A 27,554-nucleotide genomic window follows, 5' to 3' on the forward strand; every position below is an offset into this window, starting at 1 on the left:
GCGAAAGTGACCATCTGTGCATTCCAGATGCCAGCCTTGCCTGGCCTTCCCTCTATTCTGAGACTCCGTGAACGGCCATGGGCCCTGGAGACCACAGGGGCTCCACGCCAGCTTGGGACTGACTGAGCAGAGGATGGCTTCGAGGAGAAAAGGCCAGGACAAGACAGAGGCCCTGAAGATCTTGCAAAGGCCAGTGGTGTTAAGAGCCTGGACCTGAATGGCGCCTGAGGAGTTGGACAGGGGCTACTCTGACCAGACTCGGGACACTGATGGCCTGTGAAGACTGAGCCAAGAAGGCCTCTGAGGCTTCCAACCCAGGCAACTGGGCTTTGAGCCGAAGAGCAAGCCTTTGAAAGAGGGTATTGAACATGGCTTAGAAGCAATTTATTCATCAGAGAGTTTTAACTCCGGAATAACCAAAATAATCCATCTATATGGCAAAAGTATATATATCAAAGAACACTTTGAAATGCAATTAAACATGTTTATTGAAATAAACTGTGAGTCATACAGATTGTTTTCCGCATGATAGAGATGTCATACATTTCTCCTAGTAATAGATAATAGCCAGATTAAACATAACAGTAGAAGAATCTAGAATAATAAATTTTATTACTAAGAGTCTCCCTAGAGGTCAGCAAACCCAACCCTTGAACACATGAGGCAACTAATGACCGGAGAGACTGGCATTCTCCCCCCTACAAATGTTTAGGGCACTGAGCATGTGCCAGGCACTTACTTGGCGCTGGGCATATAGAAGTAAACAGAGCATGGTACCCATACTCAAGTTGCTCATAGCCAGGCTCGTGGGCGACAGTGTCCAGTAAGCAGGAAATTAGCACAGAGCCTAATAAGTGTGGTGAGAACTGCATGCTCAAGCTACAGAGTGCACCCAAGCCGGGCCTGGGAGCAGCTCTCTGGGGTCAGCTCAAGTGTGAGCTGACCTGGGAAAGATGAGCAGAAGTCACATAGACAAAGAGGTTGCGAAACTGCCCCAGGAAGGCTTGGGTGAGGGAAAGCATAGTGCATTTAGTTCATCAAAGGCGTTCAAGTACAGAGGAATTCTAGTCCTGGATACTGAAGACAATAGTCTCCTGACTCCCAGTGCAATGCTATTTTTAGAATACTATCTGTCTTTCTAGGTCTCCTGACAAATATGTGATGATTCAGCACATATAGCAATAGTCTTGCATAGAGAAAAGGACACATACACGGCTTATGCTTACCCAGGTAGAGACATTAAGTTGTCCAAACCCTCTTGTTTAAAATGTCTCTTTGAGGAATAATTACTTTGTATTGGAGCCTTTCATTTCCTCCCCAAATTTCCATCAACCCGGTCATGCCATAAAGCTCTTAAGTCTGGAAGGGATTTTAAGGAATCTGTCAGTGGCCAAGGGAGCCTTCGCCCCCCTGGTGCAGGCAATATTGGGGCCATCATCTGTAGAGAACATAAAACTTTATCATAAAACGGACCAAAACCGTTCTGCATGTTATTATCACCACGTGGCAGCAACCCAGCAATTCTCAGTCACGTCAGTAACGAAACCCTCCTCCCTGCCAAGGCAAGCCGCTCCTGCCACCCCTCGCCCACATCTGCCCCTGCACCCAGATCCACCTGCACGCGCGGAAGACACAGGCTGAACAAATGCTCTGCCCTTTTGTAAACATAGCTTGAGGAGTCAAAACTCATATATACAAAGAACCCCAGATCGGTGTTTATCTTCCTACAATTTGGACATTTCTCTCCAGGAAGGTTCTTGCCTCTGAAAAGCCTCGAATCCCTTTTGAGGTGGGGATGACATCCGATGCCCGGCTTCGGCACTCACAGGCTTACCAGGAGCAGTCCTCGCTCATCCTCTCCGGCTGGGCCGCCTGGCAGGTACTCGGCGGGATGAACACCGAGGGGTCTTTAATGCCCAGCTGTATGTCAAAAAACCGTGTGGACAATATCACACTGTAATTTTTGGTGAAGGTTTCCTGGACAGGATAACAATCCTTGACAGTATAAATGCCGATCCAGGTTTCATCTGTCAGAGGAAGGGAAGTTGACTTTTTAACATAGAAGGTAGCCTGTATTTTTTTTCTCTTGTGTTAAAATATACATAAAATTCACCCTTTTAACTATTTTTAAGGACAGTTCAGTGGCATTAATGCGTTCACATGAAACCATCGCCACCATCCCTCTCCGGAACTTTGTCATCTTCCCCAGTGGAAACTCCATGCCCTCTAACACTGACTCCCCATCCCCCCTCCCCCAGCCCCTGGCCACCCCCATCCACTTTCTGTCTCCATGACCGGGACTACTCTAGGGACCTCAGACAAGTGGAATTATATAGTATTTGTCCTTTAGTGACTGGCTTATTTCATTCAGCATCATGTCCTCAAGGTTCAGCCAATATTATCCGTGGCTGAATAATATTCCATTGTTTGTTTACACCACATTTGGGGTATTCATTTATCTGCTGATGGACACTTGGGTTGTTTCTGCCATCTGGCTCTTATGATTAATGCTGCTATGGACATGGGTGCACACATATCTTTTTGAGTCCTTGCTTCCAATTCTTTTGAGTATACACCCAGAAGTGGAATCGCTAGGTCATATGATAATTCTATGCTAAACTTGGGGAGGGGGGATTGTTTTTACACTGTTTTTTACTATTTCCCACATACACCATAAAGCCTGTGTTTTGGAAACCGTTTTGGGGTAGGCGTCTGAAGGATTGCAGAGAAGAGCTTCACATCTATATGCAAAAGCAGACACCGGGTATAACAGGAGTAGATCTGGTCTCTGTGACTTTAGGAAGTGATACGAGGATTCTAAAGTAGACCACAGACAGATGTCTTCCATGTCACAGATCTCAAGACTATTCAATGTCAGAGCCAAGGACAAGCCCATAACAGCCAATGGCAGAAAGGTACAGGGGGTGCTAGAAGGCTGAGGTGTTTCAAATATGATGCTGAGATTCTGGAACTAAACAACCAGCGGGTGGGGGGGGCGGGGAGAGGGACTTCAAAGCAGGTGCGGGGGACATTAAACAATTTGCTTAAGCTTATAAATTGTCCTAACTACCCTTCCTTAATGGACTTAAACTTTTTCCCCATCACGCTTCCTGAGATGCAGCACTTGGCTATTTTCTGAAGCCTTACACGATCTAGCTGACTTTCTGTCAGACCACTCTTGGACAGTGATCTGCTCCTGGGGCCCCCCTATGGAGTACTGGTCCTCAAACGTGGCGTTTTGAGGGATGTCTAGAGGGTCCCAGGGCTCCGTCAGGGTGATCTTGGAGCACTGCTTCGTGGCTTGTTCAATCTGAAACATCACTCCATCCTTATACAGCAAAATATATTCAAATAATCTGAAAGACAGAAAGAAAATGGATCAGGACTTCATGTTACAGTCATCATGCCTCTTATCAGCATATGGTCCAAAGGCCTTCGATACAAATTACTCTTAGAACAAGTAGACAAAAATAGTTTTGCTTACGAGGCAATCACTTACTTATTTATGAGCACTCGACACATTGACAACCTAAATACGAAATCATTAAAATTCAGAGTTCAAAATTGATATTGAATCATTGAGTACCTATTATATGCCGGATCCTGTGCTTAGGCTACAAACAGGAGGAAGACAGGGCCCTGGTTTGTGACTTTTTAGCCACAAGGACCTAGGAGGATTTGACCCTTGGTTTGGCTGAGTTCTCCCTGCAGCACTAAACCAGGACTTACTGGGGTACACTGAATGTAGCATATCCAGAAGCCGCGGAGGTCATACCACACACCTGTGCCCCATTGTCTCGGCTCTCAGTCACAAGTAATGGGCTTCAGTAAGGCACAGCTGCGTGAGAATGAGGCCCCCCCCCAATACCGGGAGGAGGCTGAGACGCAGACAAAAGTTGAGGGGACCCCAGAACGACTAGTTTCCCACAGTTTGTCCTCACCTCTCCGGCCCACGCGTACAGCCTATGTGTGGAGCGAGCCAGACGGACTCCCAGGCTGGGCGGGGAGTCTGCAGACACCCCCACCATCGCCCTGCACGCCGCGTTGTCCCCAGTCCTGTGTGGATCTTAAAGCTAAGCAATCTTGGTGTTGGGGGAAGCCAACAGGTTGGGCTTCCCTGTGTTTGTCAATCCAAAACTCAGGCCACGGCTGCTGGTCCAGCAGAGTGAGGACGTGGCTCTGACCACACCCAGTGAAATTCACAACCCTTGAGGGCGAAAGAGCTGAGAGGGGGCGCTTTTCCTGAGCAAACAATGTGAGAGTCATTCCACCCCACAGCCTCCATCTGCCTCCAGGGCAAATGTTCGCCATCCCAAGTCCGAACTTAAAAAGTATTTTCTTCAGAAAAACTATTATAAACGATCACTGTCTACATGGTCAAAATAGTACCACTATTAGGGTTACGCTTCCTTTTTCTATGAGCCAGTATGGAAATGTAAACATGACCTCATTTTATATATTCAGATATATCCGTTTTGCTTCATTCCAGCAAACACTTGAAATAGCTTACGAGGGTCAGTGCCTTTTAGAAGTGGGAGTGATTGCGAACAGAAAAGGAAGTGTTCATTTGCTGCGATATTGCTCACATGAAAGTGGAGCTAACCTCTTATAAAAATACGCATGCAGGGTTCCCACTGTACTGTGAGCCCTTTGCAGGAGCTGGGGTTGTCTCGGGCCCTGTGAAGTCCCTGGCACATCAGTCTAAACATTCATGTATGGAGTACAGACACATTACTCTTAGTGTTAGAGGACTATCCATTCATAAATATGGGACTCTGTACACAAATCCTGTTCCACAGGCTTTTCAGGGGCGGCAGGACCCACAAAACACCTGCACCATGTGCCCTCGGGGGGTTCTCTTCTTTATTCTCCTCACCATCAGCACCATCCTCTCGTGCCTTCCCAAGCCCAGGTTGTCTAGCTTAGACAGTCATTCGTCACACCTGCAGAAACCCCAGTGGTGTGCTTCTCACACGGCAGCGACTGTCCCCTGGAAGCTACGCACCATGGGCAGCAGAGGCAGGGGGTGCTCCTTCCTGAGGACAACCCTTAGCCCCTGAATCCGCAGGTCACAGAAGCAGGATGGCCAGGCTGGCCGTCCAGGAGCTGGCCACCATCAGCAGAGCTTACTGGACCAGAGAAGGACATGTGACCCAGGGCGAGACGATCAGATGCCCTTCCACGAACCTGGGGGATTGCCACCTCAGGACTGCGAGGCAGTCTGTCTATGTGGCTGGACATGTCCCCTGTATACTCAGAGGCCGTGGGAGGCTGTTTCCAACATGTGAACTGAGCAGGAGTAAAGAAGGAAGCCGGGAGCATTGGCAAGCTGGGACTCCCAATGGCAGTGCATTTGCTGGACGCATTTCTTCTCTGAGGCTCAGTGTCTGGAGATCCCCCTGCACAGTTATGATGTTTGTTTCCTTTGTTGTAATAAACTTTTGTGTGACTCAGAAGCAGGGCTCATTTCTAATATAGTGGAGGACTCCTGCTGTTCCACTCTGAGCCCCAGAGGACAGCCACCAGCACAGCTGTCCTGGGAGAGACATCACGTGGCCCTGCAGGGGTGCCAGGGCCACGGCCGCCTGGTCAGCCCCCAACTGGGGAGGGGAGGGGGCGGCAGGAGAGGAAGGCCGCAAACATCACTGCTGTCCCGGGGCCAGCCCTGCCCATGCACAGAGGGAAAATTTAATTTCCCAAGAAGAATGCTAGACTTGAAAGAATCATCACAAACTATTAACATTTATCCATTCTGGGTGGTCTGAACACAGGTGTTTGTTACAGTGTTCTCAGTACTTTGCTGTTTTCAAAATATTTAATTTTTTCACAAGAGGCCATCATCTGATATTGAGGTTATGTTGACAGGGCCTTAAGTAAAACAGAAAATATTCATTTAATGGGAAACCAAATACAACCGTATAACTGTTTGTTTGGTTGTTTTTCAAAATCCCATATGGATATCAAAGGCTAGCACCGCCCCATACTGAGTTTTGGAACAGAAGCTTTTGATAATGCTGTTGCGGCTTGGGTACTGAGGTGAACATAATTCCTAGTTCAGAGGTAAGCTTCTCCAGCACAAAGAGGATACAGGCTCTGGAGCCTGATAGAGCCATTAGGTCAAAACGCAGAGATCAGCCAGGGTTGAAATGAATCATCTGCCTGGGATGCTGTGCGGGTAATAACCGGTAGACCCGAAGGACTGGACTGACGGTCTTCAACCGAAACTCGATCCCGGGAAGCAAGATCAAAGCCTGGCTCCCAAGTGGAGGAAGCTGGGAGGACAGGACTCACAAATCACACCCTCAGGGTGCAAGCAAGGTGAGGTGCTGGAAAGGGCCTGGAGAACAAGGCGGGCAGGTCAACAACAGCCGGCAAACTCCTCCTCGCTGGCCAGACCCCAAGCAAAGCACAGTTCCCGGGAGGGCCCTGCCAGGCCTCAGCTGTGAGCAAGGTCAGGCCAGCCAGGCCCGGCCAAGGGCTCAGCAGGCTGAGCTAGCCACACCAGCCTCCGTGCACAAGAGGTGTCCAGTGCCCCCATTTTGCCTCTCTCCTCGCGGGACCAAGGATTCCTGTTGCTTTTGACAAAATTCTCAGGCTGCACTGACCATTTCTGTTGTTCCCTGAAAATCCACTGTCCTAAAAATTAGTCTCTCCCATCCCCATATTTTCCCAAATACTGAAAACCTGTAGAAGTTTTATATCTTCCGGTTTTTGTAAAACTGATTCATGTTCAAAGTAAAAAAAAAAAAAATCCCAACAGTACAGAAATGGAAAATGAAGTAAAAATTGCCCAGAAACTCGCACTTACGGAGGTAACAACTCTGAGCCTCTGTGTCTAAGCATATACCGATATTTTTATTTAATTTTCTTTAAATTGTGGCAAAATACACATAACGTAAAATTTACCATCTTAACCACGTTTAAATGTGTAGTTCAATAGTGCTAAGTAAATTTGTATTGTGCAACCAATCTCTAGCATTCTTTTCATTTTGCAAAATTGAAACTCTGTGCCCATTAAGCAACTCCCCATTTCACCCTCCCCAGCTCCTGGCAACCACCTTTCTACTTTCTGTCCCTGTGAACTTGACTCTCTAGGTGCCTCATATAAGTGGAATCATACAGTAGTTGTCCTTCTGTGACTGGCTTATTTCACTCAGCATCATGTCCTCAAAGTTCATCCACGTTGTAGCATATGTCAGAATTCCCTTCCTTTGTAAGGCTAATATTCCACTGATTGTATAGACCACATTTTGCTTATCCGTTCATCTGTGTATAGACCCTGGGTTGTTTCCACCTTTTGGCTATTTTGAATAACGCTGCTATGAACATGCTGTGCAAATATCATATTGATTTTTCATTATGTGTACTAGACACGTTTTACAAAAATGAGTGAATATTATGTTTTCTAACCTATGTTTTAAATTCAATAGTTTGTCCTTGATATCCTTCCAGGTCAAAAAATACAGATTTATGGAATCAGTTTTTCTTAATTTACTATGAACTATTTTTAAAATGCTGAAGTTAAGGGACTAGTACAATGATCACCTTTGTATCTACCACTTAAATTCAATAATGTTGACATTTTTCTGTATTTGTTTATCTATTTTCTAAATATTTGCTAAAAACAAAGACTTTCTGCCTCCCCACCACACCATTATCACACCTAAGAAATTAAAATTCATTCCCTAATGCCAGCTAATATCTGGTCCATATTCAATTGTCCCCCAAAAATGAATTTTAAAGTTTTTTTTTTTTTTAAATCAAAATCCAGGGCACCTGGGTGGCTCAGTCGGTTAAGTGTCTGCCTTTGGCTCAGGTCATAATCCCAGGGTTCTGGGATTGAGCTCCGCATCGGGCTCCCTGCTCAGTGGGAAGCCTGCTTCTCCCTCTCCCACTCCCCCTGCTTGTGTTCTCTCTCTCGCTGTCTCTCTCTGTCAAATAAATAAATAAAATCTCTTAAAAAATAAAATCAGAATCCAATCAAGTTTCAAGCATTATATTTGGTTGTTAGGTCTCTACTATTTTAAAAATCTGGAACACTACTCCTACCATTTTTATTTTTAACATGGCCTCGACTCCAGGTCTGCACAAATTCCCCATTCTAGATTTTTGTCTGTTTCCTCATTTAACTTGCTCCTAAAGCTCCTGTCATTCCTCCAAACTAGACCTGAATTCTAAAGGCTTGATGTAATTTGGTTAAAGATTTTTGGAAAGAAATTGATAAGGCTGTGTGGTTCATGGTGCATCATAGCCGAAGACAGGTGATATCCCATCCCTGCTACTAACTTTGATCACCAAGTTAGATGATTACTCCAGATGTCTCCATTATGAAGGCGTTTCCTTTTACAGTTAGCAAGTAATTGGTCAGGAATACTTAGTGATGCTAGGAAGAGTCTATTAGCCATTAAGTGTCACCTAATGGTTCTGGGTCAAACCATTTCCTGAATCAATTATTTCACTGGAGATTGGGATACCAATGGCATAGCAAATGACATCTTTCTTTTTATCTACTTATCTATCAGTCATCACCCTGGCCTCAAGAATTTTTATATATTCAATGTATGACAAGTAAAGTCATTATTCCATTCGATGCTCAGATTGTCACAAGTTCTGTCAGTGGGAGCTCCTTCTAGTCTGTTGAAAAAGGAGATCCACTGGAGATTTCTCTTCCCTCCAAAAAACACTCCCTATCCCACTCTCCGTCCTTTGTTTCCTGTCTTTGAACATAAGGAAATAATGCTTGGAGTGGGGACAGCCACTTTAAGGCCATGAGGCAACAAGTCAGCATGCCATCTTGCAACTGAGAGCCAACCTTCTCTGAGAATGGTAGAGTAGATGGATGGAGAAGAACCTGGGGCCTTGATGATACTGTTGAGTCAGACCTAGGAACATGCGTCACCAGCATTCTGAGGTAAACTACAAACATCCTTATAGTTTCAGCCTCTGTTAGTCAGATTTTCTGAAACATGCAGCTGTAAGCACCCTAAATAAGGAAAATCCACTGCTTTATAGTTCTGATCTATCAGATGCTTTTCAACAACTCTCTGAGATCCTTTTGTTCCAGAATGAGCAGGGCCCAAGGATCTGGCTAAGCCCAGAACCTACAATATCCGAGCCTGGCTTGGGCGTAGGTAAATCCGAATGGCCACTGCCTGTGTAGCCGAGAGGCAACTGTTTTTCTGTCTTGAATCAGAGTGGTCAAGGGGGAAAAAAATCCAGTCTGTGGCAGAGGTTATAGACTGGCAAATTCCACTGACTGACATGTTATTAGCTTTTCTTTCTTTCTTTTTTAAACAGAGGAGAAAATATGAGGCTGAGAGCATAACTAAGTCATAAATAATGTGCCAGGATTGGACTCGAGGTCTGATCTCCTACCAGACTCGCTCTAATTCACCAACACCGTGCTCTTCCCCCTCCTTCCACAGGCGGAAGGAGTGATTCTTTCCACCCACCTATAACTGCTTGGCCATCCAAGATGTCTTAAATTGCAGAAAAGGGAGTGGACAAATATACTATTGTGATCACAAAAAGGACTTTGGCTTTTAGGGAAGAAATTGGACACACTTTGGGTTCGTGTAATATGCAGTATAACAGATTAGGAATGCAAGCCAGCTCTCTGACTCTTAGTGGGAAGAACTGAGCGGTAGCCACTTGCCATTCTGGTCCACACTGAGAGCTAGTTACACTCTATGGTACTTATGAGACATAAAAGAAAAACATTATTTCAAAATTGTTGTGTCAGACAGAAACTCACTGTGCACGCTGATATCAACCACATATAACAAAAGGGATTAAATTACTGGGGAATGCAGCCCTAGGAAAAGTAAAATCAAAGAATAATTATGTGTGCAGTTTAAGGAGCTGTAAGGTGATGGGCTTCCACCACTTGGATTCCAGTTCAAAAGAGGAAAAGGTTGCTCAAGAAACTGAAGAGCTTTCTTTTTTCCAAGAATGTTTCAGCATGAAAACTGGCAACGTGCAGCCATATACTCTTTCATCTGATGGAAGATAATAAAAAAAGTGTCTCATGAGACAATAGTTCAAGCTGTCTTTTTCTCACCACTGAAAGGAAGAGCCTCATTAGTACCAGGATACCCATGTTGCCATGGTACACAGTGATTTCTAGAACTACACATCAGGGGCTGTGGTGTTAAGGAGGTTGGGAGCATACAAGGATAATCAGGTTCGTCCAGTCAGTACTACGCTTCTCAGGAGAAACATATCAGTTGTCACTGTGTGTAAACATAAACACAGACACCTTGCAGCTGACAGTTAATAAGTCTAAAGTATAAATCTTATTTTTTACTTTCACTGGGATTTGGGATGATACTGAATTTAAGAAATAAAGAATAATGTGTGACCACAAAGATAGCTCTCTAATGAAAAACATGATTATCAAAGTAGAAAACACAGTGGAGGTGGCACAAGATGCTCTCACTACGGGAAACAAACAAACAAAAAACAGAAGGAGTGAATTAAAAGGTACGACTCTAGAACTCTAGGAAAGTCATATAAAGTGATGAAAAGGCTAAAGGAAAGATAAGCAATCTGGGTAACAGAGGTAAGAGAACCAATCCATGTAAGTAGAGAGAGAGTCTACAAGGAACAAAGAGAGAGGACAGAGTATTGCGCCTCCAGGAACAACAGATGAAATTTCCGTAGAGCTGGACATAACCTGGGGATGTTAATAATGTTCCAGGATAACAGAAACAATCTACAAAAACAAGGGCAGAAAAAAAAAATGTATTAAAACAAACCCAAACATAGTTTGGTATCAGACTTCCCTTCTAGAGCTCTAAATGCCATAAGCATAAAATACTATTATTAGTACCCAATGAATTGTGTACACCCCCAAATTAGCTTTATGTTAAAAGGCAGTAAGTGGACGTTCTCAGGCATTCAAAATCTCTGGAAGTGGGGGTGCCTGGGTGGCTCAGTCAGTTAAGCGTCTGCTTTGGCTCAGGTCATGATCTCAGGGTCCTGGGATCGAGTCCCATGTCAGGCTCCCTGCTCGGTGGGGTGACTGCTTCTCCTTCTGGCTCTGCCCTCCCCCTGCTTGTGCTCACGCATGTGCGTGCTCTCTCTCTCTAATAAGTAAATAAAATTTTTATCAAAATCTCTGGAACTGTACCACCACAGCCATACCCTCTCTGAAGAAAATTAATTGAATACATTTTCTAGCTGACCAAGACATGAATCAAAATAGAGGATTCAGGTAGATAAGCATATCAGCATAAAAGATATTGCAGTGAGGAGGGCACATACTGCATGGAGCACTGGGTGTTATACGAAAACAATGAATCATGGAACACTACATCAAAAACTAATGATGTATTATATGGTGACTAACATAACATAATAAAATTAATTAAATTTAAAAAGATATTGCAGCGAATAATAAAAGGAGTAAAATCATTTATGTTTCTTTTGTGGCAACGCTACTTAGAAGTTTGTACAAACACTCACACAATAGAAATTCCTCTCTGTTTAACAGGTGAAGCAGTTGACCTTATAGAGGCATAGTGAAAGAAGGAGCACAAGAAATCACCCAAGCACTTTAAATTCTTTTCAACATACTGAGTGGGACCTAAATAAATACTTGTCCTTTACAGAAGAAACTGTGTTCTGTTGACAGAAAAGTGGATTCCCAAGTTTCATCCCCTCACTCCTTAGAACTGAGACAACACCAGGGAGGCTCTCTGGGGGTCCCAAGGGCACACCAGACAATAACTGGAGCTGGACGGGGTGGGGGGTCGCTGTCCAAAATACAGTGTGTGACAAAGGGGACAGGGAGTGGGCTCGATTCAGAGCGAGAGGGGCCTCTCATATCCAGAGGAAACACATAAACTACATCAGAACACAGCACATGACATGACATTTCAGTGGATATTCAATCTGGAGTCCATTCTCTCCCCAGCACCTCTGCTCCCCAGAGGGCAAGCTGGTAAAACTGTCCACTGCCCTGTTCCTTCTGGAATGAGAGCTCCAGCCTCTTGTGCTTTCTCTACAACTGCCTCCCCACATCTACCAGGACCCCTCTTCCAAGAGTTGTCCCTGGGATTCCTAAGGAAACCCTGTTCCCTCTTGACTTCAGCCAACTCAGTAACTCCATGGCGGCCCAGGCATCTTCCTCAGAGGCATGTCTGCCTTTCTCACCTTGACATCCTGGATCACCAGCTTCTCGATGACACGCTCTGGGAAGAAGGACTTACAATTCCAGAGAATATAAGATGTACCTCAGTAAGGGACTTGGTGAGTGTGTGTGTGGGGGGGGGGTTCGTTCTTGTTTTTAGAAGCTTTAAAATCAATGCAGATGGTCCGGCTTACCATAGTCCTCCCTGCACGCATTTTTTTTTTATTCTTATGTTAATCCCCATACATTACATCATTAGTTTTAGATATAGGGTTCCATGATTCATTGTTTGTGCATAACACTCAGTGCTCCATGCAGAACGTGCCCTCCTCAATACCCATCAGCAGGCTAACCCATCCTCCCACCCCCCTCCACTCTAGAACCCTCAGTTTGTTTTTCAGAGTCCATCATCTCTCATGGTTCGTCTCCCCCTCCAATTTCCCCCCTTCATTCTTCCCCTCCTGCTACCTTCTTCTTCTTCTTCTTTTTTTTTTTTTCTTAACATATATTGCATTATTTGTTTCAGAGGTACAGATCTGAGATTCAACAGTCTTGCACAATTCACAGTGCTTACCAGAGCACATACCCTCCCCAGTGTCTATCACCCAGTCACCCCATCCCTCCCACCCCACCCCCCACTCCAGCAACCCTCAGTTTGTTTCCTGCGATTAAGAATATCTCATATCAGTGAGGTCATATGATACATGTCTTTCTCTGTTTGACTTATTTCGCTCAACATAATACCCTCCAGTTCCATCCATGTCGTTGCAAATGGCAAGATTTCATTCCTTTTGATGGCTGCATAATATTCCATTGTATATATATACCACCTCTTCTTTATCCATTCATCTGTCGATGGACATCTTGGCTCTTTCCACAGTTTGGCTATCGTGGACATTGCTGCTATAAACATCGGGGTGCACGTACCCTTTCGGATCCCTACTTTTGTATCTTTGGGGTAAATACTGAGTAGTGCAGTTGCTGGATCATATGGTAGCTCTATTTTCAACTTTTTGAGGAACCTCCATACTGTTTTCCAGAGCTCCCTGCACGCATTTTTGAGCAACCTCAGAAGGCCTTGCTTTCATCATGGCTGAAGTTGGATGCCACATCAACTAGTCTGGTGGTTCATGGTGCCTTATACATTCCTCCTAAGTTATAGCTCACCTGTAGCTGATAATGCTATGTCAGACCAAGGAACTAATGTGCCCCTTGGCCCTGTGCCACCATCTTCCTATCTGACAACATCTTCCTTGGCAATTTCTGAGATGCTCCAGAGCAGCAGGGTCTCTGGCACTATGATCTGAGGGATTGTGTCCCTCCCCCAACCCTGCCAAATTCATGTGTTGAAAACCTAATGCCCAAGGTGATGGCATTACGATTGGGGTCTTTGGGGGGTGATTAGGTCATGAGGATGGAGTCTTCATGAATGGGATTAGTTCCCTTATACATGAGGCCCTGGAGAGCTAGCTGGCCCCTTCCACCATGTGAAGATACAGTGAGAAGTCTATGACCAGAAGAGGGCCCTTACCCAACCATGCTGGCACCCTGATCTCAGACTTCCAGCTTCCAGAACTGTTAACAATGAACTTCTGTTGCTTATCAGCTACCCAGTCGCTGGTATTTGTTACAACAGACTAAACAGACTGAGACAGTGGGGGAGCTTGGAGGGATTCCTTTGGTGCCCCTTCTAGGGCAGGCTGACGGCTCTCACTCATTGGCACAACTCACACTCTGGAACTTTCCCAGTCCACATAACTTTAGCCACAACTAATGCAGCCTTCTGTGAAGGAACACCACAGCCTTTTTGTCCAGGGGCAGCTGCCTGCTGTGTAGGACCCAACTGTCCAAGAGCTTCTCCAATCTTTGGAGGATCTGAGGGCCATGGAGTCACCCTGCTGGGGGTCTGATTCTTCACATGGCCTCTCTGTTCCAAGAGGCACTGCTTCTGAAGGAAACCACTGGTGCTCGGGAAACTTCCAAAGCCCATATTGGGGGAAATTCTCTAAAACTGGGACTGAGGAGCAAGAGAAACATTGAAGATAGTGTTTGATGAGGGAAGAGCAGGGGAGTAGCTTATGGATGAAAGGAACCAGGGGGATCCATTTCTAGAGGTGGTGGTATGCCTTCTTAGGGGTTGCCACTACAAGCCTGCCTAAGAACTTTTCAAAATATGGGTAGGCGGTGCCATTTGATATCAGAAACTGTTCTTGACAAAGAAGATACATGATATAGAATATAAATACTTAATAAACTATAAAACCATTCCAGAAATCCACGAGTTGACTGTTAAAAATGTAATCATGAGGAAAAAGAAAACTGGGAAGGCTATCAGTAGATTGGGTGAAGTTGTTTCAGAGTCCAGAGAATATCATGTACAAACTTATCATGATGATAAATATAATCTTGATGAAATGGAAGATTTTCTAGGAAAATATAAATAACCCAAACTAACGCAGAATGAAGTAGAAAGTTAAGTGTATCAATAACCAGAGGAAAATATCCTTACAATGGCCTATGAGATCTTAGATCTTTGATCTTAAAAAGAGATCAAAGAGTTATTTCTTCAAAAGAAGTGAGGTCCTAATGGTTTCAGGAATTAATTTTTTCCAACCTCAAGGCTGGAGAGCATAGAGACACATTGAAGGCTTGCCAATTCCTTAATAATTTTGCAAAGCTTTTCTTCAGTAAAATATAGAAAGCAGAAAAATAAAAACTAAAGAACAAGCTAAATTGTGGCTATGGATTAAAAACAAATCGTAAATAAAATGTTAGCAAGTCAAATCCAGCAGACTATTAAAAGCCTACTTCATAACGATAAATGAGAATTTATTTTAGAAGTGCAAAGATGGTTTAATGTAAAGCAATTAGTACAAATCACTAAGTTGGTGAAGTTTAATATCCATCCTGATTAGAAGAAATTCTTTATAAAGTAGGTCAGAAAAGTATTTACTGAACATGATGGAGTATCTTTGTTAAACCAACAACCCATAGGGGACTCACCTGGGGAGTATTAGATACAGTCACAACAGAGTGAGAATCACAAGGGGGTATGACATCACCGCAGGCATGCTATTTTGCCCTTCTGTTTCTTCTTTATCATATTAGAAATGACCAAAAAAATTAGACTCCATAGAGGTGTGAGTGTGGGAAACATGAACAATCACATTCTGCCAGCTGAAATGTCTGCCAGTTGGAGCAACCTTCCCGAAGGGCAAAGTTGTCACAACTTAAAAATGTGCAAATCCCTCTTCTATCATTTTCTTATCTAGCAATGCATCCAAAATACATTAAAAAGTGGTACGCATCTAACTGCACACGAGTAGTAGTCTATACTAGTGGGAAATAGACAGGAAACAAACATGACTATCCCACAACAAGGGACAGCTTAAAGAAGCTATGTTCTACGCATTAGCTAGAACACCATGCAGTCCTTAGAAATGGCATGAAAAATGTGCACAATATTTTGTTAAATAAAAAAAATGCAGAGCATGTTTCCATTTTAATTTCAAAATCACATACACAGGAATAGGAAAAGAAATCCAGAAGCACATACATCAGGATCCTTAGTCCCGTATAGCAGGATGATGAGCCATCTTTACTCTCTTTATGTTGCTCTTCCGTGTTATTTAGATTTTCCACATGAACATGTACAATGCTAGTAGTACAAAAGCCATGAAAATGGTATTTATTTACTCAGCACACATTTATTGAGTCTTATGACGTACCAAGCACTTCTAGGTGCTGGGGTTTTGGTGATAAATCAAATCAATAATATTCTGTCACTCAGGGAGGCGAGACAGACAATAAACACCAGACAAATGAACTGACCAGATGATGTCACCCAGGGATCGTGTCCGGAGGAAAACAGGAGATGTGATGGGGAGTGGCTGGTGGGAAGGGTCACAGAAGGTCCCTCTGAGGAGATGGTGAGCTGAGACCTGAATGAGAAGCCGGGAGTTCAAAGATGATAGAAGTGGACTAGTCAGTATAGATGAACTTGCACAGTATATTGTAAAGTGGAAAAAAGCCCACTGTGAAACAGTAAGTCCTTCAGTATGCATGGTCTGCATCTCAAAATCACCTAGGATAGAGGCGCCTGGGTGGTGCAGAGGTTGAGCATCCGACTCTTGGTTTTGGCTCAGGTCATGATCTCAGGGTCATGGGATAGAGCCCTATGTCAGGCTCTGTGCTCAGCAGGGAGTCTGCTTGTCCCTCTCCCTGCCCCTCTGCATCAACCACCTCACTGTCTCTCTCTCTCTCTCTCCCTCTCAAATAAATAAATTTTTAAAAAATCAGACATTACGAGTAGTCATATTGGTTGAGCAGTTACGGATAATTTTTACTTTCTCCGTGCATACCTGCATTTTGGGTATCCTTCTACAATGAATAGAGGTCATCATTATTACTCATTTCCTCATTCAATTACTCCAAAAAAATCTAATTCTGTGGTGTTGGAGATAATAGCAACAACCAGATAAAAATTCTTAACTGTGGAATCTTGCTTTGGGCAAGGGGAGGCAGAAGAGATGAGGGGATGGGTTCAAAAAGCATTAAATAGGGCGCATGGGTGGCTTGGTTGGCTGAGCGTCTGTCTCAGGTCGTGATCCCAGGGTCCCGGGATTGAGTCCCACTTCGGGCTCCCTGCTCAGCCGGGTGCATGCTTCTCCCTCTGACCTCCCCACCTCGTGCTCTCTCTCTCTCTCAAATAAATAAATAAAATCTTTTTTTTTAAAAGCATTAAATAGTATGTCAGATGGTGGTAAGTGTCTTGAACATGTAAGGCAGTGAGGTTCGGTGTATGAGAATGTTGGCAGGACAGTCTAATTTGGGAGGGGGCCATGTGGCTTTTTAGGGAGAAGGCTTTCTATGCACAGGAAACAACAACCCAAGTGCCAACAGGGGGAAGTTTGCTGAGCTGGGGGTGGGGGGCGGGGTGCTGGCAACGAGGGGCTGCTGCATGCTCAGAGACAAGGCATGGAGGGGGTGGGCAGCAGATCCTTCAGGGCAGCCAGGCCCTTGTAAGGACATTCATTCTGACAGAAAGAAAGGCATTGGAGGGTTTTGAGTGGACGAGTGACATGATACGATATTTCTAGCAGAATCATTCAAGCTGCTATGTTGAGAACAGACCAAAGGGGGCAGGGATGGAAGGAGGACCCGTTAGGAGGTCAGTGCAAAAAGCCCAGGCAAGAATGATGAGGGTTTGGGCATTCATGATGACAGTGAACATGGGGTCAGATTTTGGGTCTATATCAAAATTAGAGTGGACAGGTTTCACTTATGGACTACTCATGGCAAGTGGGAGAATTCAAGGATGACTCTAAGGGTTGATCCTGAGCAACCGGAGTTGCTATTAGCTGAACCTAAGAAACCTGCAAGAAGAATAACATTTGTTGGTTTGTTTGTTTGTTTGCAGGGGAGGCATTAGTTTCGGGTATGCTAAAGCCATGACTGAGCTGAGGGCACCAAGAAAGCGGTGTAGACAGAACAGTAAAGGCATGGCAAGCCCAAGCCCTGGGACATTCTACTATTGATGGTTCACAAGAAGAGGAGGAAGAGCAAAGGGAACTGAGAAGCAAAGGAAATGAGATGGAAGGAGGGACACCAGAAGAATGTGGTCTGTGAAGATACCAAGATGGAGGAAATGAGCACAGTAAAATGAGGAGTGATAAAGGATCATCTGGTTAATAAAGGGAAGCATATTGCTCTTGGGCAGAGCAGGCTCAGCAGAGTTGTGATGCTCAAGGTTTGATTGAAGAGGGCTAGAGAGGGCATGGGGGTCAGAGACCGGACTTAGCATGAGATTTGCTTTAAATAGAAGGGGGAAATGGGGTTTCAGCTGGTGGGATCAAGAGAGGAATTTTTTCTTCAAAGATGGGTAAAATAAAAGAAATTATAAAGGGGAAAATAGAAGATTTTTACTGGAATTGGGGAAATATAACACTATCACATTTATTCCAGGAAAAACAAACCACTAATTGGTGGAATATTTTCAGATCTTTGGGCACTCTGCCCCTGACCACCATCTTTGAGGGCAGAATCAGGAAGAAACAGCTCAAGGTTGACAGAGAGAAGTAAAGATGTTTTCAGAGCAGTTTGGCGACCACTTCTGGCTTCTAGTTATAAGTTAGTCTTACACCCCACCAGTCCTATTACACCGTGGGGCTTGTCTTCCTTGGCACTAAGGCTCCTCACTGTCCACTTCTCCTCGGCATCCCAGCATCAACCCTCTGAAATCCAGGGTCAACAGACCCACTGAATTAAGACTCAAAGCAAACTTTATGGGCTTCCAAGAAAATCTCTTTCTTGAAGAAAAACTCAGTTTTGCAAATCAGCATGGTTCATTTTTGAGGATCAAAAGGCCACAAGCAGTCAGACTTCCTGAGCTAATAATAAAAGAAAATACTGGCCCCAGCCACCAGAGATCAAGGGGAGGGAGCAAAGGCAAAAAGAGACGTTCTCCTGAAAGTCTGAAAGTTGGGATTTCTTAAAATGGAAGCCCAATCCACGCAAAACAGGGTTGTGATTAAATAAATTTGTGGAGGGGCACCTGGGTAGCTCAGTGGGTTAAACGGTTGCCTTCAGCTCAGGTCATGAACTCGGGGTCCTGGAATTGAGCCCTGCATCAGGCTCCCTGCTCTGCGGGGAGTCTGCTTCTCGCTCTCCCTCTGCTGCTCGCCCCCTGCTTGTGATCTCTCTTGAGCACGCTCTCTCCCTCTTTCTCAAATAAATAAAAACTTTAAAAATAAGTAATTGATTTGTTGAGCACTTCATACTAATTTACCTCCCCCAGCCATATAGATGGATTCTGAAGATTTACAACGATATAACCCTGAGAAATCCAAAAGAAGACAAACATAACCTGATCTTCCCTTTCCTCTCGCTCAACAATGTAATCTAAAATCACTAGGTAGGGCCAAGCAAGGTAAGCATCTGCATGGTCTAGCCTAGGGTGCAGAGGCCAAGTGGGGTGAGGGGGCCACCCATGGAGGGAACACGCATCACAGCAATGAACAATTGGTTACCTACTGCAACCAATAATGGGAGCCAGTTTTCTCTGAGAAGAGACCTCCAAAAATGAACCATGTGGGGGTGGAGCGGAATTGGAGGTTCTGGTATAAATATATATATGGATTAGAATTGGAAGCTTAGCGATGTACCTACACGTAAATTTGTGTATACGTAGGAGTAAGTGACTGTGTGTGTGTGTTCAAACCTATATCATACCCTTGCTTTGTCCATTGAGAGGGTCTGGGAGCCACACCACCTAACAGCTATGAGCACAACTAGAGCAGGGACCTTGGCTTCCAAATATTTTTCACCAGTAAAAGTAACCAGAGCTCTGGGCTCAGAAATGGCTTATTCCAAGACTCTAGCAGAGAGAGTATAGATAACTTTGGAACATCTTATTGTGGCAAAAAGTGAAAAAGTGCTCAAAGAATAAGAGATACATGTTTAAAGAATATAAAAGCCAACTTGAAGAGATGCCCACTGGCCAGATCTGGGACAATGTGAACATCAAAACAAACAGTGAGAACAAATGCAATACAGTAAGAATCCTTGAGTTCTTATTGATATAAATAAATGAATAAATTGAGTGTCATGAAAAATGGGATGTGTACATGGTTTTAAAATATCTCTCTACAGGGGCACCTGGGTGGCTCAGTTAAGCATCTGCCTCCAGCTGAGGTCATGATCTTGGGGTCCTGGGATCGAGTCCCACGTCAGGCTCCCTGCTCAGTGGGGAATGTGCTTCTCCCTCTCCCTCTGCCTCTGCTGCTCCCCCTGCTTGTGCTTTCTCTCACTCTCTCTACCGCTCTCTGTCAAATAAATAAATAAAACCTTTAAAAAATAATAAAAAATAAAATATCTCCCTATAGGGTGCCTGGGTGGCTCAGTTGGTTGAGCATCCAACTCTTGATTAAGGCTCAAGTCATGATCTCAGGGTCATGAAATCGAGCCCTCTGTCAGAATCCCCACTGGGCGTGGAGCCTGCTTAAGATTCTCTCTCTCTCTCTTCTCCTTCTTCTTCTTCTCCCCCTCCCCACCCTCTTTCTCCCTAAGGAAAAAAAAAAAAGAATTCCCTATAAAATACTTATTCATTACAAAGTTAAAAAGTGTCACTTCACACTGAAGAAACCTTGCAGCTGTCAGTTACCCAAGTGACCCCAGTGAACAACACAATGCAGTAAGAACAGAGTACTACCTCCATGGTAATACTAATTATTCACCTACCACAGGTCAATAATTAGAATCTCATCTTAAAGAGACATTAAACAAATTCAATTCAAGGCACATTCTACCAAATCACTGGTTTTTAATCTTACAAATTATCAAAATGCAAGGAAGACTGAGGAACTGTTCCAGTCAGAAAAACATGGAAAAGACAGGACACCTATAAACTGGGGCCTTTGGCTATAAAGAACATAAATGAACAACTGGCAGAACTTGAATGAGACCCGAATTTCAGATGGTAGAATTGAATCTGTGTTAATTGTTAATTTCCCAGTTTCTATGGCCATGTTGCAGTCGTGCAGAAGAATAGCCCTGTTTGCAGGAAATGGGGGTGGTGGGGATATCTCACTCTCCAATGATTGGGGGGGCGGAAATGGCTGTGTCTTTACTTTCTGTAAGAATGCAACAGCTCCAAAATAAAATAACACTCTACATTTGGAGGGAAAAACACCCTTATCCTGCTATTCAAACACAATGATCGTTGAAGTTACCTAGTGTGATAAGAGCCGTTGGAATTAATCTTCCACAGCAGATACGTGGAGGAGCACTCTGTAAGCAATGCTATTCATGCCCTGGAATATTCTGCACCCCCCATCCACACACACAGAGCAGAGCCTTCTGAGTCTGCAGCCAGAGCACTTAAAGGTGACCGCTCGTTCTTCTGCCCAGGAACACAAGTTTAGGTGAAAAGGAGAAGGAAGGAAAAGCCTTTTGGTTTTATCTACACAAAGGGACACACTGAGAAAAAAATGTAGAATCCATGTTAAGTTCATTACCTCATGGTAGAAACAGGAATCAGCCTGATATAATAAAAGCACACTGAGTGCGTCTGTGGTATCATTTCATCTTTAAGGAAGAAAGCCTAAACGCTATTTCGTATAAACACTGTCGATCATTAAAAGTAAATTCAAAGATAAAAAACTGATATCCTGAGAAGTTAAGATCTTGCCGTGGTGAAGCCAGGATGAAAAGCCATGTGTGGTGTCCCATGATTCGCTCATTGGATGTCTGCCCTCTCTCCGCCACACTAGGTGGCTCTCTCCAGAAATACAGAAGAGAAATGATATTCTGTTCTCCAAGAAATAGAATGCCCAGGGAAAACTGAGACAGACATGATCTGGTCAGAATTTGAACTGAGAATCCACTTGCCACGCCATTTAAGACCTATTTTTTCTTTTCACCCTTTACCCCCCCAAAGTCCCCGAACATGTAAGATTGGGAGTCGATTAGTCTTCTAAGATATTATCCCTAACGTTCCCCTGCATATTCTCTTAATGCCTCTCTGTTCGCTCTACGTCAGTAGTGCCATTAATCCCAACCCCCCAGCCACCATTTTGCAAGTGAGAGCAGTAAGTTACTGGTGGCCTCACAAAATTCATTCAGTATTGCTTCTCCCACAAAGTTCAACATGTTCACGGGAATATGAAAATAATCTTCTTGCTTTTCCTCCCTCTTCCAAATGTAATACTTGTGAGTTTAGTCAAGGAGTCAGGAAAGATAGCTGGAACCAGAAAACAAAATAGTATCAATTATTAATATTCCCCATCCTCTGCTAAGGCTGTCTTATCTGAAGCTTGTAAAGTTGTTTAATCTTTTCCATCATCTCAGGGAAAAGAGAGCCTGGAAAGTCCTAGTCATTCCACAGTAACTATCAGTGGGATTTTCCATAACAATCTGGATGCAAAATAAAAATCTTAAGAAGTTGATCCAATTCTAAAACTTACTTCTCAACTTACTAATAAATATGAAGAGACAACCCATCCATATTTTCTTCAAATAACATCTGGTTTGTTGGCCAGACTGCTAATACCTGAAGAAGTTTCTGAGTTTGTTCCAGCAAATCTACATTTAAAGAGCTTAAAAATGCATTTATGCACTAAACATTCTTTTCTACCTCTGACTGAGGGCCAGAGATGGGACTGTGAGACAGCATCTTGCCAAGAAACTGGGAAAAAGGGGAATAAAACTGCCTCCTAAAATCTGAACTGTGAAATCAACACTTGATAGGTCAGGACAAAGAAATGAGAAATCACCAACCACATGGGGACAAAAAAGTTCTAGGCCAGCAAGATTTGGCTGTGACCCCACTAAAGACATAATGCACACATATAAAGACTATATGAATCGATCGTGGAGTCCTCAATGAAGAAGGGCTGCTAAGACAGCCTGAACAGCACTCACCAAAGGCTCCGTGCAGAGTGGAGGGAGTCTGCACCCGCAGGGTTGTGGTAGCATAGAACCAGCATCTTTCTGGTGAAAAATGGCTAGGCATCTTTCTGGTGAAAAATGAATGCATCACTGAATCTCAGCCCCATTCCCCTGGGCTGGCCTGTCTTACTCATGATGGAAAGCTCAACATTGAGCATACAGCCTGGCCTAGAGCAAGCAATCATTAGATTCAGTGACTTTGCGCCAACTCTTTGCTCACAATCTCCTGATTATAATTTGGCTCCTCACATAGTTCAGCCTACAGGGAGAGAATGACCTAGTCTTGTGGATCCGAGAATCCTGGCCACCATGCCAGCCACAGGACTCACTGAAATATATATTTTAGCTGTTAAGCCTGCTTCCTCGCAGTCAGCTCCGAAAGGAAGGGCCCCTGAGTGCTCTTCCCGGTCTAGTTTCTGAGCCCACAGGCTGGCCGGCAGCAAGTCTCTGGGTCACGGTAAATTCACCAGGATGGTGATGATGGTGGTGGCCATGGGGACAACTGCAGCCATGTACTGAGCACATTCAAGGCGTCAGACCCTGCACAATGTGCTTTACATACTTGAACTCATTTAATCCCCACAACAATCCAATACATTAGACACTATTAGCATTCTCATTTTGTAAATGAGGAGACTGAGGCTCAGAAAGCTTCAGCAACTTACCCAAAGACCCACACTAGGATTCTACACTCAGACTCGGATTTGTCCGACTCTAACACTTCATCTCTTATGTTGTGAAAATATGACCTTTGGGGGAATGGACCCTTACCCTTCTCCTGGCCACACTCCTCTGCTTCAGCAGTGTGCTCGGAGCCATTCCAGTCTGTCTGCAACATGACTGGTCATCAATGCACCATTATTGGACCAGGCTTCACATCAGTGCACAGAAAAGTTAGCAGTTTATCCACAATCAGAAGTGCACAAAGCCAACCCTATCTCAGTGAACCACATCACTATCCATTCTGTGCCATCAGAAGCCAAAAATGGGGGCCTCTCCTTGACCCTTCCCCCCCCTCACCTCCATTGTCAATAAACCTCTTCGATACTTTCCTAATGAGTCCGCTTCTCACCATGACCATGGCCACTACCCATCCTTCTGGACCTCGACACAAGTCTCCCAGGTCATGTGTTTGCTTCTACTCTTGCTCTCCTTTATTTGCAACCATACACCCAGTGACCATTCCTTAATCCAGTCATGACCTTCCACTGTTTGAAATTCCTTCAGTGGATCCCAACCTCTCCATGTCCTCTGTGCTTCAGTCCTAACAGTGAATGGTCTGCAGGTCTTGGAATACCCCCAGCCCTGTCTGCTCCAACATGTTCTGCAATAGACCTGCATCCTCCCAGAGCAGTCTTCCCTCCTCCGGTCACCAGTGCAAGCCTTTGGGGCTCGCTCATGCTTAAGTGCCTACAGGAAGCCTGGGTTAGCTGCCCATCTGAAGTGTTCGTGTCACACTCAGCATACCCTTGATCTCACTGGGTGGGAATTTTCCTTCATGTGACTCCACCCACAGACTGTGACCTCCCTGAGGCCCAGGACCCACTCTGTTTATACAAAGAGCTTGCCATGAAAACAACGCATGATGAATGCATGAGAGCGTGGTTAACTGCGCAGGTGTCAGAAGCCACCCAGCTTCCTCAAGCCCCAGCTGTGTGGTCTGGAAAAAAATGCTGAATCTCCCCAGGCCTCAGATTCTCTGTCTATAAAACCGAGATCATAAAACCTCCACTATCATGCTGTTGTGAGCTTTTCATGTAATATGTGGAAACTCTTCAGCACCATGCCCGGTATATAATAAGTGCTCACACGCTGGTTGTTGTTTGTTGTTGTTACTCTGTCCTTTGAGGCCGAGCCACAATGTTCTTTAGAGGCCTCAGAGATCCTCCCGGGCCCCCGTGATGACTTGGCTCCTCCAGCTCTCCTCAGCACTCACATTTTACCCTTCCAAATGTATTAGCTTCCATTCTCGAATATACTGCTAAAGGTTCTGTCCCTTCAGTACTTCCTTCAAGATACCTAACACTCCAACAAATGCTTTAGGTGAAATGACATCAAAATTTGCCCCTGAGCACACCTGACCCTTAAACCATGGACACCACGTGGCACCTCCTAACCACACAAACGCCACCCAGAGAGGCCAGCATAACCCCCAGAGGAGCACACATAGGACTTTCCACAGGAAAGCTGTGGAGCTGACAGGTGGTGATCCCAAAATAGCCATCAGGTCTCAGAACGAGGTCACCCTTTCTCACAGCAGACGTGGGAAGGTGAATCACGAGACAAGTGGTTTAAGAGAATGGCATAGCTCCTCTATGGAATATTGTGCAGCTATTAAAAATAGGTCGGGGGCCAACCAAGAAAATGGCGATTAAGAATGCATAAGAGATGGTGTATATTAAAAAAAGATGATGTTTTTTGATCACAATATGTCACATTTGCTTTAAAACATTTAAGGAAGTAGACCAAAATTTCAATAGTTGTAGCAGGGTGATGAGCTTGTGGGCGATATTCTCCTTGATTCCCCACACCTTTTGCGGGGTTGTCCTATTCCTTTAAAACTGCAACAAGAATTCTTAAAATACATACATTCTGCGTGCCTCCCCCGCAGATGGCTCCTGGAAGAGATGAGATGGTGTAGATGAGACGCCCGAGGCTGAAGCCTGACTCAGCAGCGTGCGGACCAGGCCGAACCTGGGCCCCGGGCCGCGGGGATGCGATCCCGCCCCTGCCCGGTTCCTTCTTCACCGGCCACCGCCGCGCTAAGGAGCTCAGCGTGCAGAGGGCCCAGCCCTCCACCCAGCCCCCCACCGCGCTGCCCCCCGGCCACCCTCCCTGCGACCTTTCTCCTCGGCAAGAGGGAGGCGCCGCCAGCGGCCCCGCGACCTGGCCCGCGCCCCCCGGCCGCCCACCCCGCGGCCCGCGTACCTCTTGCAGGGGATCAGCGCCTTGCGCTCGTCCAGCACCCGCACGCGCTCGTTGAGCCCGTCGTAGGAGAGCAGGGCGCGGCTGTTGCGCCCGCTGCTCTGCCGGTACAGAACCTGGCGGCCCTCCCACTGCTGCGGCGCCTGGCACGGGCGCGGGGTCCCCGGGGCGCCCCCGGCCCTCGCCCCCGGTGCCGCCGCCCCCAGACCGCAGAGGCCGCCCAGCGCCCAGAAGCAGAGGCCGCCCAGCAGCCAGGCGCCCAGGGCCTCCCGGGCCACGCCGAGCCGAGCGCGCCCCGACATCGCCGACCGCGGCGCCCGCCGCCCCCCGAGAGCCAGCGCGAGCCGCAGGGGGCGCTGAACCGCGCGGCCGCCGCGCAGCCTTCGGCCGGGTGCGGGATGCGGTCTCGGCGAGCTGGCTGCCTCCGGCCGCGGCCCCCGCCGGCGGTTGGGGTCAGGCGCGCGAGGTGCGGGAGCCGGGACCAGGGCCTGGGAAGGCCCGGGTGAATCGCGGGAGCGGTTCCTGCCTGGGCCGCTGGCCGCTGCGGCGTCTGTTTCCACTTGCTCTCTGCTGCCAACAGGAAATGCAGTGGCAGCGGTGCCACTAGCATCCTGAAGGGCATCCGCGTTTGAGAGGGGGGCGGGGTGAGGAGCGGGATGGTGGGAAGGAACATGTGTCTCCACTAACTGCAGTGTGCGGCAGGTAACCACATACTGGGAGACAACGTCAAGTTCAAGGTCGGGAAGGCCATGCTACTGCACTTGCTGTGCCCCCACACCGCTTGCCCCTTTGTCAAAATGGACAGCTTCTTCCTCCAAATTCGAAATGGAAAGAAGGGTCCCTTCCTGAAGAAAAGATGTCAGTCATTCATCCTGACCCTTTTCTTAGTATAGAGCCCAGGGGGCTAGGGGACAAGCCCTGGCTCTTGGGCATAGGACTGAGTCAGGGACAGCGCCTTGAGGCCACGCTTGCAGTGAGACTGCTACCCTCACCCATCACCTGACAAGGCCACAACCCTAGAGGTATGGGATTCTGGGATTTTAGCATCAAGAACAAAGTTAATTGGGTTTATGGTTTATGTTTTGTAATATTAGGATGTACCGTATGGAATTAAGAAAAAGAAGCAACTTAAAAAAAAAAGACCCTTGCTTTCCTAATGTATAGCATCTCTTCAGTTCATCTGTGTTTCATGAATGAGGAAGTGAGCCAGGTGAAAGAAGGAGAGAACATTCCTGGACGAAGGACATGGGGACAAGGGAAAATGGGTGTAGCACTTTTAAGGAGAGTAATTTGGAGCCAGATCACTCAGCGCCTTGAAAGTCAGGGAGGGGCGCCATCAGGCGTGGGCCTTAGGAAGCTGGGTCAGATGTGAGGGTGGAAAATGGGCAGGGAGAAGGAGGAGGGAGATGTTATAAATCAGATGAGGGACAGTGATGTCTGAACTGAGATGGTGGCAGCAGGAGAGGGTGGAACGGAGATGAGGGTGGAACAGAAGGAGGAAGAGCTTTCTGGTTTGGGGCCCTGGGAGTTCAGTCCTGAATGAGGAAAGAAGACAAATCAGTTTAGGATTGGTTGACTCTGAGATGCCTGTGGGATATGCAGGTGGAAATACCCCAGGAACAGTTGGATAAGCACTTCCAGAAAGCTGCAGGACTAGAGGGCTGGTTTGGGAAGCAGTCAGCATCTGGGTGATAACTGAAGCCAAAGAGGAGAACAGCAGGGGAGACCATTGGCGATATCTGGAGAAATGTTTGATTGTCATAGCAGGGTGGGGACTAAGCCGCCACTGGCATCTAGGAGGCCAGAGATGCTACTAAACTTCCCATAATGCACAGGAGCCAATAAAGAATTATCTGGCCCCAGTGTCGGGAGTGCTGAGGTTGACACTCCTGGAGAGGCAGGGCATGTCGAGAGCGAGGACTGGGCATGGAGCCCAAACAGAGGAGTAGGCCTTTAAGGAGACTGAAAAGGAACCACCAGAGAGAAGCCACTGACCAGGGGAACTTCCTCAGTTTCGTGAGCTATTGGCAAATCAGTGTCAAGTACAGGG

General features: G+C 45.8%; 1 protein-coding gene across 1 annotated transcript; it reads right to left on the reverse strand.

Moving 5' to 3' along the window:
- Positions 1 to 470: 470 nt before the first annotated feature.
- Positions 471 to 26,076, reverse strand: EPDR1 (ependymin related 1). Its single transcript, XM_035020331.1, has 3 exons — positions 25,508 to 26,076; positions 3,148 to 3,356; positions 471 to 2,027 (listed from the first exon to the last, which is right to left on the reverse strand). Exons 1-3 carry the CDS (start codon positions 25,804 to 25,806, stop codon positions 1,831 to 1,833), a joined length of 705 nt encoding a protein of 234 aa, XP_034876222.1. The 5' UTR covers positions 25,807 to 26,076; the 3' UTR covers positions 471 to 1,830.
- Between the last annotated feature and the right edge of the window lie 1,478 nt (positions 26,077 to 27,554).

Source organism: Mirounga leonina, unplaced genomic scaffold (assembly GCF_011800145.1).
Source record: "Mirounga leonina isolate KUSES-001 unplaced genomic scaffold, KU_Mleo_1.0 Mir_174, whole genome shotgun sequence".
Lineage (NCBI taxonomy): Eukaryota > Metazoa > Chordata > Mammalia > Carnivora > Phocidae > Mirounga > Mirounga leonina.

Coding starts and splice junctions, on each gene's coding strand:
- EPDR1 (XM_035020331.1), bottom strand. CDS start 25,806: ATGTCGGGGCGCGCTCGGCTCGGCGTGGCCCGGGAGGCCCTGGGCGCC. Junction 3,357..25,507: donor GCGCTGATCCCCTGCAAGAG/GTACGCGGGCCG, acceptor TCTGTCTTTCAG/ATTATTTGAATATATTTTGC. Junction 2,028..3,147: donor CAGAAAGTCAGCTAGATCGT/GTAAGGCTTCAG, acceptor TTCCTCTGACAG/ATGAAACCTGGATCGGCATT.